This window comes from Macaca fascicularis, chromosome 6, assembly GCF_037993035.2.
Source record: "Macaca fascicularis isolate 582-1 chromosome 6, T2T-MFA8v1.1".
NCBI classification, from domain to species: Eukaryota; Metazoa; Chordata; class Mammalia; order Primates; family Cercopithecidae; genus Macaca; species Macaca fascicularis.
In genome coordinates this window covers 156870734-156883760 of record NC_088380.1, presented here as the reverse complement: position 1 = coordinate 156883760, position 13027 = coordinate 156870734, and the positions used below count along the sequence as shown (strand labels likewise).

Sequence of the window (13027 nt, the reverse complement as noted above, 5' to 3'; positions counted from 1 at the left end):
CTATTAAGGTGAAAGGACTGCTTCCGGCCAGAGGTCCCGGGCAGAGGAGGAAGCTGTGGTTGCCGGCGGTGGGGCACCCCTGCCGCTCAGCCCCTGGGCACTGCTGTGGGGCGTTCAGGTAACAGGGGCGGGGCTGTGCTGAGCGTGAGGGATCTAGACCCCGCCTCACCTCTCAGAGCCACGTCGGGCGCTGGGAAGCCTACAATACCACCCTCTCCTCCGCACGACGTTCAAGGCCTGACTTCTGCCTGCCCCGTCTTTCCCTCTCATTCAACATCGGGTTCATACGTAGTGCCGCATCAAGTAGCGCCTTCATCACTCCAGTGATCTGCCCTCAATCCGTCTCTCCCACTGGCCCACGAATAGTGGTGGTAGTGAGTTCCTGGAGTGACTTATGCTGAGCTCAATGACCGTGTGGAGAGCCTTCGTAAGTCAAATAGGGATTGGATTGGATTGACAATCCAATCTTTTCTCTCCAGTGTCACAGGTTATCCACATTTGTACGAGTGCCCGCACAACTCTCACTGTATTGCAAACTTGTTTCCAATCTGTCTACTTCTGTCCATCTACCGCCGTCACCAACCTTCTAGCCACCATCATCTCCTGCCTGGACTGATGTAGTTCTCCCCACATCCCCTCTACAGTCTGTTCTCCACGAAGCAGTCAGATTGATCATTTTGCCCTGTCTGATCAAGTCACTCCCTGCTTAAAACCCTCCAGTGTCTCATTCACTTAAAATAAAATTCAGACGACTTAGCTTGACCAAGACTTTGATTTGGCTCTCACTTTATTCTCTTTCTATGTCTCCCCTCAATATTAGTAGTTCCCAGAACCAGCTATATAGCACTCTGTAGTGTTTGGAGTGCTAGCTTTGTTGTGAGCCTCCCTGGGTTTGAATCCCAGCCCTGCCACAGGTAAGCAATATTAACCATGTAAAGTGCTTAACAAATTACGTTTACGCAGTAGATCCTCCCACCTCAGTAAATGGCACCATCATCCGCTGGATTGCTCAGTGCTCAAACCAGAAACCTGGGCGTTATCCTTGATTCCTCCTTCACCTCACATCCGGTCCATGACAGGGCTTGCAAAAACATAGCCCCAAACTGACTACTACTCACCATCTCGCTATTACTACTCTTATCCAAGCCACCATTATCTAGTGTGGACTCCTGCTTTTTTCTCTGATACCCTTCTATTCTTTACATGGCAGCTATCTCTCCTCTCTTAAAATCCTTCAGTAGCTTCCTATTGCATTCAAATTAACATCCAAACTATATATGGCCTACCGGGCTAGCCTGCTTTTATATTCAGATTTAGGGCCATCTCTTAGGAAAATCAACTTTACCCATTAGGTTCCCTACCCTGCAACCAAAAGACTGAATTGTAAATCTGATCATGTCATTCCAAAAAACAAAACCAAAAAAAAACGTCAAAAGTCTCTTATGCCCCAAATGCAAGCTAGAATCCTAACTAGGACTTCCTGTGATTTGGTCCTTGCTTTCTTCTCCAAGGACTTCTTTGTTCCTGACAAGGACATTCTATTTCTATAGCATTTCATCGCCTTTCATATTAAATATTTCCTTTCATCTCATGAGTTCCTATTTGTTTATTCTTTAAGGCCCACCGTATTGTTCCCTCTTTGAAGTGCACTGCCATCCATGCCCCACTCCAGTTGATTATCTGCACTTTTATGTTCCAGTAGTACTCTGTAACCTCTGCTATAGTTTTCACATGCTCTAGTGTTTGTCTTCCCTGGTAGGCTCCTCAAAAGTGGGCACTATGCTCCATTCATCTCTGTATGGCTGGCATCAAGCATACTGCTTAATACATAGTACATGTCACGAATGGATGGATAATGTATGGAGGTGATAGTAAAAATCTACCCTTGAGAAGGGACAATCATAGCGTAAAGTCACAGCAGTTTCTCTTGTCCTTTGAGGATTCTCATGATAAAATGCCTACGAAGGCAATTACCCAAAATTGCTACTGCTGGATCATGTTTTGTTGGACCAGCCTGGGGCAGGGGGACTGTTAGTTTTAAATTCTGAATACTTCTAGACAGGATACACCACAACATTCTCCAAATACTTCAATCCCTGTTTCACTCACTTACACCACCATCCTGGCCCCTAAAGGCATTTGAGTTTGGAGTACCTATCTAGGGTCCAAGACTTACATCTGGAAGGACCTTAGGCATCATCTGGTCTTGTGGTTTGCAACCATGGGACTTTTCAAAAATATATTTAAAAAAGGAAAAAAAGAAAACAGGCCCAGAGAAGTACTATAACCTGCCCATCACTTCTGTCATAATCTGTCACTTAATTGGTCTCTTTGCCTCTTTGATCCATTTTCCACAAAACAGCCAAAGTGATCCTTTTAAAATGCCTGAAAACGTCAGCAGATCTCTGTTGCACTCAAAATACCAACTCTTTACCATGACATCTTTTTTTGTTTGTCTGAAACGGAGGCTCCCTCTTGCCAGGCTGGAGTGCAGCGGTGCGATCTTGGCCCACTGCAACCTCCGCCTCCTGGGTTCAAGCAATTCTCGTGCCTCTAACTCCCGAGTAGCTGGAATTACAGGCACGCACCACCACACCCAGCTAATTTTTGTAGTTTTAGTAGAGACAGGGTTTCATCATGTTGGCTAGGATGGTTTCGATCTCCTGACCTCATGATCTACCCACCTCAGCCTCCCAAAGTGCTGGGGTTACAGGTGTGAGCTACCGCACCCAGCCTACCATGGCATCTTTGAATGGTCTGGCCACCCACCTTTGTCATATACTTGGATTCATGCAAATATTTCAGTTCCCTGAATACCTCAAGCTATTTTTGGTTTTTTTTTTTTTTTTTTTTTTTTGAAACGGAGTCTTGCTCTTGTTGCCCAGGCTAGAGTGCAATGGCACGATCTCAGCTCACTGCAATCTCCGCCTCCTGGGTTCAAGTGATTCTCCTGCCTCAGCCTCCCTAGTAGCTGGGATTACAGGCACCCACCACCACGCCAGGCTAATTTTTGTATTTTTAGTAGAGTTGGGGTTTTGCCATGTTGGCCAGGCTGGTCTCAAACTCCTGACCTCAAGTGATCCGCCCACCTCGGCCTCCCAAAGTGCTGGGATTACAGTCATGAGCCACCGCGCCCGGCCTATTTTTGCTTTTGAGGTTTTGCTGATGTTATGTCTTTTGCTGGACAGCCGTTTCCCCATATTCTTGAAGATCTCAGCTTCAGTGCCATCTTAATGAGGACACCCTGAGCACCCTTTGTATAGTAAGTAGATCGTCCTCTTTTATTCCTTGTCATAGTCTTTACTTCCTTTATAGCACATATCACCCTCTGTAATTATCTTGTTTACTTATTTATCTTTCCCACCACATTTTATATTTCATAAGAACAGAGACCTTGACTCTTTTGTTCATTACTGTACCCTTAAAGCTTGGCACCTATGAATATAAAATGAATGTATGGCTACCAGAAACATCTTCCCACAGTAAAAATCTTTCCAGGCAAGATGGTGGTAGAGCTTTGAAGATCTTGTTTTGGTGGAATTTCAAGCAGGACCATGGCCTGGCAGAAATAGTAATCTGAGTTAAGAAATCTAAGCTGCATGAACCTGGGTAGGCCCCTTCCCAGGGCCCCAGTTTCTGTGTCCATCAAAGAAACTGGATAATAACTCGGAATGTATACAGCACAGTGCTATATGCAAAGTTCTTTCCCTGCCTATATCAATCTGTTCTCATGGTAGGCAGAGCAAACATTGTTATTCCCATTTTTATGGGCTTCAGAAAGTTTAAGTAAACTATATAATAAGATCCCTTCTGTTTCAAACATTCTGTGAGTCTTTGTAAGTAGCCTCTACAAAAAGTCAGTAGCGTGAATCCTATCTTCTCTTTACTTTGACCATAAATTGTCGTTTCCTAATACGATTTGTGAAAACCTGAACCATCTTTTAGGGGAAATCCATTATCTTTGTTTCCTGATAGGTACTCCATTTTGTCTTCTCAGTTTGCCACACTTGTGGCAAAGCAAGCTGCGAGGAGGAACCATACAGCCCTGTTAGTCGTGGCCAGCCCTCACTCCCTGGAAATGGCAAACAAGGGGAACAAGAAGCGTCGGCAGTTCTCTCTGGAAGAGAAAATGAAAGTTGTGGAAGCTGTAGACTCGGGCAAGAGGAAAGGTGACGTGGCAAAAGAATTTGGTATCACTCCCTCTACTTTATCTACATTCTTAAAGGATCGCACCAAATTTGAAAAAAAGGTACGGGAGGCATCCGTGGGACCCCAGCGGAAAAGGATGAGGAGCGCTCTTTATGATGACATTGATAAGGCTGTTTTTGCTTGGTTTCAAGAAATCCATGCCAAAAACATTCTTGTGACTGGTTCTGTCATTCGGAAAAAAGCACTAAACTTGGCCAACATGCTTGGCTATGACAATTTTCAAGCAAGTGTGGGCTGGCTGAACAGATTTAGAGATCGCCACGGAATTGCTTTGAAAGCAGTCTGTAGAGAAGATACTGACAGATTAATGAATGGTCTAGGAATAGATAAGGTTAACGAGTGGCATGCAGGGGAAATTATAAAACTGATTGCTGACTACAGCCCAGATGATATCTTTAATGCTGATGAGACAGGAGTGTTTTTCCAGTTGCTTCCCCAGCATACACTTGCTGCTAAAGGAGACCATTGTAGAGGGGGCAAGAAAGCAAAGCAGCGGTTGACAGCACTCTTTTGTTGCAATGCCTCAGGGACTGAAAAAATGAGACCATTGATCGTTGGTAGGTCAGCCAGCCCACGCTGCCTCAAGAACATCCATTCCCTCCCTTGTGATTACCGAGCCAACCAGTGGGCTTGGATGACAAGGGATCTGTTTAATGAGTGGCTGATGCAAGTGGATGCCAGGATGAAGAGGGCGGAACGCCGGATCCTCTTGCTGATCGACAACTGCTCTGCTCATAACATGCTTCCACGCTTGGAAAGGATTCAGGTTGGGTATCTGCCCTCCAACTGTACTGCTGTCCTGCAGCCACTGAATCTTGGCATAATTCACACCATGAAAGTACTATACCGGAGTCACCTTCTCAAACAGATCCTCCTCAAGCTCAGCAGCAGGGAGGATCAAGAAAAGGTGGACATCAAGCAGGCCATCGACATGATTGCTGCAGCATGGTGGTCAGTCAAGCCATCCACAGTGGTCAAATGTTGGCAGAAGGCAGGCATCATCCCTATGGAATTTGCAGAATGTGACATAGAATCAGCAGCCAGTGAACCAGACACTGCCATTGAAAAGTTGTGGCACACAGTGGCTATTGCCACCTGTGTCCCAAATGAAGTAAATTTCCAGGACTTTGTTACTGCAGATGATGATCTCATTATCTCTCAGGACACAGACATCATCCAGGGCATGGTGGCTGGCGAAAATACCAGTGAAGCAGGAAGTGAAGATGAAGGGGAGGTATCTTTACCACAGCAACCAAAAGTCACCATCACAGAAGCCATATCAAGTGTACAGAAACTTAGACAGTTCCTTTCCACTTGTGTAGACGTTCCTGATGCCATTTTTGGACAATTAAATGGCATAGATGAATATTTAATGAAAAGAGTGACACAAACCCTTGTTGATTCCAAAATTACAGATTTCCTCCAAACAAAGTAATGCAGGAATTTATTTCAGAAAATGTAGTTTACAAGAATAAAGATTTCTTCAGATAGGCTGTTGAGCCAGTTTAAGTAAAGCAATATTATTATGACAACATTCCAGTACTCTGAAATAGCCAGGAAACTTCCTTGAATGGAATTTAACTAATAACGTGTGTTGTCTTGTCTTGTCTTTTCTTTTTGGCTATCTCTGGTCCTTGATTCAAGATGTATTTTGATTTATCCAAGGGTTTCCAAACTTGTCTGCACATTAGGATCACTTGAGAATCCTTTAAAAATTCCAAAGCTCAGGCCATATCCCAGGCCTATTCAATCACAATCTTTGGTGATGGGTCACAGGCATTGGAAGTTTTGAAGCTCTCCAGGTGATTCCAATGTGCAGACAAGTTTGGAAACTGAACCAACCACAGGAACATCAAGTACACTATGGGCCTGGGTCCAGCTTCTTTCCAGGAAGTCTATCTCAGGGACTTCCAAATCTAGCTCACATCAGAATCACTTGGAAGGCTTGTTAAAACCCAAGGCTGCTAGGCCCACCCCCAGAGTTTGATACAGTAGACCTCAGGTGGGACCCAGAAATGTGCATTTCTAACATATTCTCAGCTGATGCAGTCCAGGCTCCATGCTTTGAAAACCACTAGTCTAGCTTTAGATAGGATATTGAGCCAATTTAAATAAAGCAATATACTGGTCTAGCTGAGTTCTAGAACTTGTCTCTTTAGCTGGCCATCTCAATACTCCCCCGTCACTAATTGTTAAAAAAAAAAAAAAACAACTGTTCTTACTCTAGAGCTCTTTCTCCTTTCCGTTGATTTGCCGGAAGCACTATAAGACTTTGTTTTTAAAGATGGGGTCTTGTTATATTGCATCCCAGGCAGGAATGCCGTGGCTATTCACAGGCATGATTATAACACATGTCTCTAACTCCTGGCCTCAAGCCATCCTCCCAAATAGATGGGACTACTGATGCATACTGCCACGCTGGCCTTAGAAAATGTTTTAATAGGCATTTCACTAATAGGGAGCTGGAGTACAAGGAAATACAGTGCATTTAAGACATAGGCTTGGCATGGTGGCTCATGCCTGTAATCCCAGCACTTTGGGAGGATCACTTGAGGCAAGGAGTTTGAGACCAGTTTGGCCAACACAGCGAGACCTCATCTCTAAAAAAAAAAATTTAATGAGACATGGAGACAACCAGGGAGGGAGGTTATAATAATAGAGCATCCCGTTAATCAGAATCATGGGGGAGAACGTACAGCCCAGCATGACTCTCACTTTCCAGAAAGGGTGAGAGGAAGGTTCATTAGAGAGTTCATTAGACAGTATATTTATTCCTAATAAGATAAATGTCAGTTTCGTTTTCAGAAGTTTCACACAATACCTGCTAATGGTGTGGTGTCATTTCTCCCCCCTGCTTCAGGTTAATTTTTCTGGATATTTCAGAAACCCATAGCAATTCAGTGATTTTTCTTTCTGTAATAGCTTAGTCAAAACAGATACAGCAGATAAATCATAGAAAATATTGCTTCCACATTAACAAAACAATCACTGAAAAACGGCAGATGTTTAAATAGATTCTTTTACCGCTTATTTTGGATATTTTTCTTTTAACAGACTAATACGATCATTTGAATTAAAAGTACTGTACATATTTTAAATTCTTAACATGTGAGAGAGGAAAACTCTCCTGGCTAAGCTCTGTGGTTATATTTCTTTGTCAGCTCCTTAATTGCTGTCATCATCCTCTGGTGTCAGGATTACTGCCATGGTATCTAATTCCTTCCCTCACCGTTCTCCCGCAGTGCATTCTGCACATATTGTTTGATCTATTGACACCACACCATTTCCCCTGCCCAAGTGTCTGTAGTGGCTTTCAAATGCCTACAAAAAAACTATTTAGCTGAGTTTTAGTATCCTCTATAGTTGACTACAACCTGCATTTCCAACTTGTTAGCTCGATACAATTCCATGTACATTAATGCTCCCTGAAGAGGTCGCTGTTTCCTCTCACCGTGTACTGGCTTCTGCCTGTGTGCCTTGCCCAAATGACTCGCCCTGTTCTCTACTAAGCTAGGCCTTACACATTCAAGAACTAACTGGAATCCTCTTTCTTCCAGGCTTTCTTGGAGACTCCAGCAACTACTCCACCTGTTTTCCCCTCATCTCTGAACTTCTTGTCTCTACCACTCAAACACTTAGATGTTTTCTAGATGTTCTCTGGCTCTTTAGACTGTAAGGTCCATGAGAGCAGGGGTCAGTCAACCTTTATAATCTTAATGGTGCCTAGGACTGTGCTGGACACATCATAGGCACTTCAATAAACATTTGTGTATAAATTGATAGACACATATAATGTGTTGAAGCTATCTTATTTTTAAAGCTGTATTAAGCGTTGATTCTACTAGAAATGGCTTGGAGATAAGGTAGGGTTTTACTCCATTTAAAAGGGCTTGCAAAATTTTTCCATGGAAATAGTTGCCTCAAATATAATTCCAATCCAGGTTATAATCTGTTCTTTGATAATGAATTATATAGAATATAATTTGATAAGTATACAGAATATATACCATTTATAGTTGAACCCATGTCCCTCCACCAGAAAGTCATTCCAGGGTTTCTTTTGGCTTCCATTTATACACACAGGACTTTAGTATGAAAGGGCTTGTCTAAGTCCTTTGCATACAGTAGATGTTCAGTAAATATGTGCTTAAACTTGCTTTTTTTAAAAAACAAATTTAACATCCCTGGTCGGGCGTGGTGGCTCACACATCCCAGCACTTTGGGAAGTCGAGGGGGGCGAATCACCTGAGGTCAGGAGTTTGAGACTAGCCTGGCCAACATGGTGAAACCTTGTCTCTTCTAAAAATACAAAAATTAGCTGGGCGTGGTGGTGGGTGCCTGTAATACCAGCTACTTGGTAGAGTGAGGCAGGAGAATCACTTGAATCCAAGAGGCAGAGGTTGCCACTGCACTCCAGCCTGGGTGACAGAGTGAAACTCCATCTAAAATACTACTACTAATAATAAAAACAAATTTAACGTTCTTGATTTACTTAATATGTCATGATTTAGATCCTGGAAGATGGAAATCATCCAAAAAAGAAAATTTTTGCAGTCCAGTTTACAATGGCTAAAACCCTATTGGACATCAGGGTTTTTTGGTATTTTATTAAGCTAAAAGAGGTTGGTATTACCCCTCATCAGGCTTTCTATGGCTTCTCTGTACCTCTTTGGTCACTCCAACGTCACTTGAGTGGCAACCCCACTTCTGCTCCAGTTGACTAATCCTCTCTGCAGGCCAGCATACTAGGCCTAGGCACCTACCTCAATTGTGTTGCATGAGGATAAAAAGGTGTACCTGCTACAGACTAAGTATTCTATAAATGCACTCTATTGTCATTCTATCCCTATTTGGAACGAAATGAGTACTATCTAGAATCCGGGACCTGCTTTATCAGCCCTTTCTTCCACTAACAGGTCTTGGGGTTCAGTGTTTGAGAACCACCAGCCTAATCAATAGATGATAATTCAAAGAGTTTTCTGTGCCATTACTCATAAGGGCCTGATTCAAAAGCAAGTAAGCTAAGATTTATTGTCTATTATATTTCAAGCACTATTTACTTATTATTTAATATTTTTAGTAAATCATAATACAAAACCACAATAGACTCAGATAATTTAATTCCAAGGTTGTAGACCTATTAAACTGCTGCTCATGCTACCTGAAGCCAGACTTCTTTAAAGTGGAATGTGGTAGCATATTGTGGCCACCAGAGGGCACAGGTGGACTACACAGGGAGACAGTGTCAACTGAAGAAACCTTTGGAGCTGCCACTTGTAATTTCTCTGATGTGGTACAGATTGAGAGGGAAGGCAACAAAGAAAGAAGGAAGACACATAGGATGTTGGACTTGTTCAAACAATTTACCTAGAAGTAACTGCCTGGGACCACCTAATCCCCTCCATTACATACTATCTCTTCTCTAGAGACTTTTTCCAACCTATTAATAACCATAGGCCAGGCTGAGCATGGTGGCTCATGTCCGTAATCCCAGCACTTTGGGTGGCTGAGGCAGGAGGATTGCTTGAGCCCAGGAGTTTGACAGCAGCCTGGGCAACATAGCAAGAGCCTGTTTCTACAAAAATGAAATTAGTCAGATGTGGTGGCTCATGCCTGTAATCCCAGCTACTCGGGAGACTGAGGCGGGAGAATTACTTGAGCCTAGGAGTTTGAGGCTGCAGTGAGCCATGATCGCGCCACTGCACTCCAGCCTGGGTGAAAGAGCAAGACCCTGTCTCAAAAAATGGCAAAAACCCCAAAAAAACCCCAAAATGAAAAACCATAGGCTATGTACCTGATCGTGGATAGACACTCAAGCTCTGGAAATGAGCCAGTATTAGGGAAATAATTACCCAACAAATATATCCATGTTTGCAGTAATAACTTATTTAACCTTATAAACCCACTGCAGGTCATAGGAGCTCTAAGGATGAAGTACATGGCCCTACTCTCAAGAAGCTTAGTAGAGGAGATAGATGGGGCGTGGGGGAATGAGTGGTAAATGTCATTTTAGAGAATATGCAAATAATATAGTTTACGCTTTATGAGTGGTAAATGTCATTTTAGAGGATATGCAAAGATATACAGGAATATAGAGGCGGACCCTAAAGAAGCCCCTGAATAAGAGAAGACGAATTCAGTAGGAAATGTTGCCAAGGAAAAGGGACATTTGATAAGTATCTGGAAGGAAAAGTAGGGAGTTAGGGAGATGGGGCTGGGAGGCAACTCCTGGCAGAACAGCATATACAAAGGCCTGGGGTATTTTTTTTTTTTTTAATGGCCCATTTGGGAGCACCTAAGGTTGGTGGGTGGTATGCCAAGCAAAAGATGTGTGGTAGAACGAAAGGCTGGAGATGTAAGGGCAGAGTTTTTTAAGTCTTGTGGGTTAGACCATTTATTTTGAACTTATCCTAAAGACACTGGAGACCCCTTCTACTTGCCCTGACAAGTAGCAATGGTCAGGGCTGAAATAATTTTTATTTTTTACTGAAATAATTGATAACTAGTATGGAGGCTGGATTGTAGAAAAGCAGATAAACTAGTTAGGCTGTAGATAGTACTGAAGAGAAATAATTTACACTGAGGGGTAGGAAAAACATGTTGGATCTGAGAGGCATTTACGAGGTAAGATGGATTTACTGTGGGAGTTGTAAAGGAAGATTTCATGAAATTTCAGGTTTCTGCTTAAGTGGCTGGGTCGCACCATGATCAAGGTACGTTACTGGGGAAAGGAAGACGAGTTCGAGGGTCATGTTACACGTGAGATGTCTCCGGGCATCCAGGCAGTTGTCTGGTAACAACCAGCCCTGGAGATTTCTATATAGACAGATAGACTGTTTGGCGTTCTAGAATGGTTAGGCTAGAACTATTTTTTGGCTGCCACAGATAGCAAGGTGATTGAAGCCATATATCTGGATGCAGTTATATAGAGTGGGCTTATAATGCAAGGTGTTCAACATATGAGAGCCCATGAGCCAACCTTTTTAGAACTGTATGTGTATACCTGCACATGTGGCTATTTCCCTGAGTCATACTTTCATCAGCCTCAACTGGATCTGAAAACAAAAAACTTAAGCAGTGAGTGAAGAGAGAAGAGGCCAAGGACACAAGCCCTGAAAGGACAGATGGGGAAGCAAGGCCCTCCAAGATGGCTGACAGAGATGCTTGAGAATGACTAAGTATACCTCACAGGGCTCTGGATCCCAGGTGCTGCTCACAGGCATCAGTGCACACTATGGTAAGACTGGAAGGACCCTTAGACTATTCAACTCCTTCACTCTGTGAGGTGGGTATGAGGTTGGGAGAATGCTCAGAGTTATTGCAAAAGGAGGACTAAAAACTGTTCTTAACCCTGTACCCTCATGAACTGAGAGAGGCATAAAGAGGAGGACATTCTGGGAGAGGCTTCATGGCATGTATAGGGTGAGGGTAGTGTTCTATTCCTTACAAAGTGGTGTGCTCCAGTCAAGAATCTACTCCTAGTTCTCTCACTTAGTCTTCAGAAGGTGTTGGCCTGTATTTACTGATGGAAAAAAATGTGGCTCAAAGGTCACTTGTCCAAACTCAAGAGTTAAGATAGTAGTAAAACATGATCCAAAATTGGGCTTTCTGATCCCAGCACTGTATGGAATAGGAGTCATGCATGCCTATAATCCCAGCATTTCGGAAGGCCAAGGCGGGAGGAACGCTTGAGCCCAGAAGTTCAAGATCAGCCTGGGTAACATGGTAAAACCCCATCTCTACAAAAAATAGAAAAGATTAGCCGGAGTGTGGTGGCATACACCTATAGTCCCAGCTACTCAGGAGGCTGAAGCAGGAGGATTGCTTAAGCCCAGGTCGAGACTGCAGTGAGCCATGATTGCGCCACTGCACTTCTAGCCTGAGCGACAGGGCAAGACCCTGTCTCAAAACAAACAAACAAACAAAAAACAAAAAGGGTCCTCAAGTAATCTAGTCTTCCTCCCCTCTTCACCAAAGGGTTAACTGACTCATTCAAGACCATAAAGGAAAAAGAATTGGATTTCTTTATGTCCTTCTCTGAGGACAGATCCTTTTGTTATAGCTGGGAAACATTAATGACTGAATTACTCTCCAAATGTAACAGATGATTATTTTATTTTATTTATTTATTTTTAGGTGAAGTCTTGCTCTGTCATCCAGGCTGGAGTGCAATGGCCTGATCTCGGCTCACTGCAACCTGACTCCTGGGTTCAAGCAATTCTCTGCCGCAGCCTCCTGAGTAGCTAGGATTACAGGCCTCTGCCACCATGCCCGGCTAATTTTTGTATTTTTAGTAGAGACGGGGTTTCACCATCTTGGCCAGGCTGGTCTTGAACTCCTGACCTCATGATCCACCTGCCTCAGCCTCCCAAAGTTCTGAGATTACAGGCATGAGCCACCACGCCCAGCCTAACAGATGATATTTTATTTTATTTATACATTTTTTTGAGACAGAGTCGCACTCTGTCATCCAGCCTGGAGTGCAGTGGCGTGATCTCAGCTCACTGCAACCTCTGCCTCGCAGATTCAAGCAATTTTCATGCCCCAGCCTCCTGAGTAGCTGGGACTACAGGTGTTCACTACCAAACCCAGCTGATTTTTGCTTTTTTAGTAGAGACAGGGTTTCACCATGTTGGCCAGGCTGGTCTCGAACTCCTGACCTCAGGTGATCCGCCCACCTCAGCCTCCCAAAATGCTAGGATTATAGGTGTGAGCCACTGAGCCTGGCCAACAGATGGTATTTTAAAACTCACTGGAGCCTAAATGTGTTTTAGTCAGAACCCTCCTTGCACTTAAATAATTTAAATACAGAGTAATG

The 13027-nt window shown here is 43.5% G+C and overlaps 1 protein-coding gene across 4 annotated transcripts; it reads left to right on the top strand.

The window, feature by feature from the left end:
* Positions 1-10: 10 nt before the first annotated feature.
* TIGD6 (tigger transposable element derived 6) lies at positions 11-5790 on the top strand. Of its 4 annotated transcripts, XM_045394392.3 has the most exons (3): positions 11-118; positions 3189-3262; positions 3998-5790. In XM_045394392.3, exon 3 carries the CDS (start codon positions 4079-4081, stop codon positions 5642-5644), a length of 1566 nt encoding a protein of 521 aa, XP_045250327.1. In that variant the 5' UTR covers positions 11-118; positions 3189-3262; positions 3998-4078; the 3' UTR covers positions 5645-5790. The 4 variants fall into 4 exon arrangements, with proteins under 4 accessions (XP_045250327.1, XP_005558296.1, XP_015307618.1 ...); XM_005558239.5 differs by lacking the exon at positions 3189-3262; XM_015452132.4 differs by lacking the exon at positions 3189-3262 and having other exon boundaries at positions 3976-5790.
* The last annotated feature ends 7237 nt before the right edge of the window (positions 5791-13027 follow it).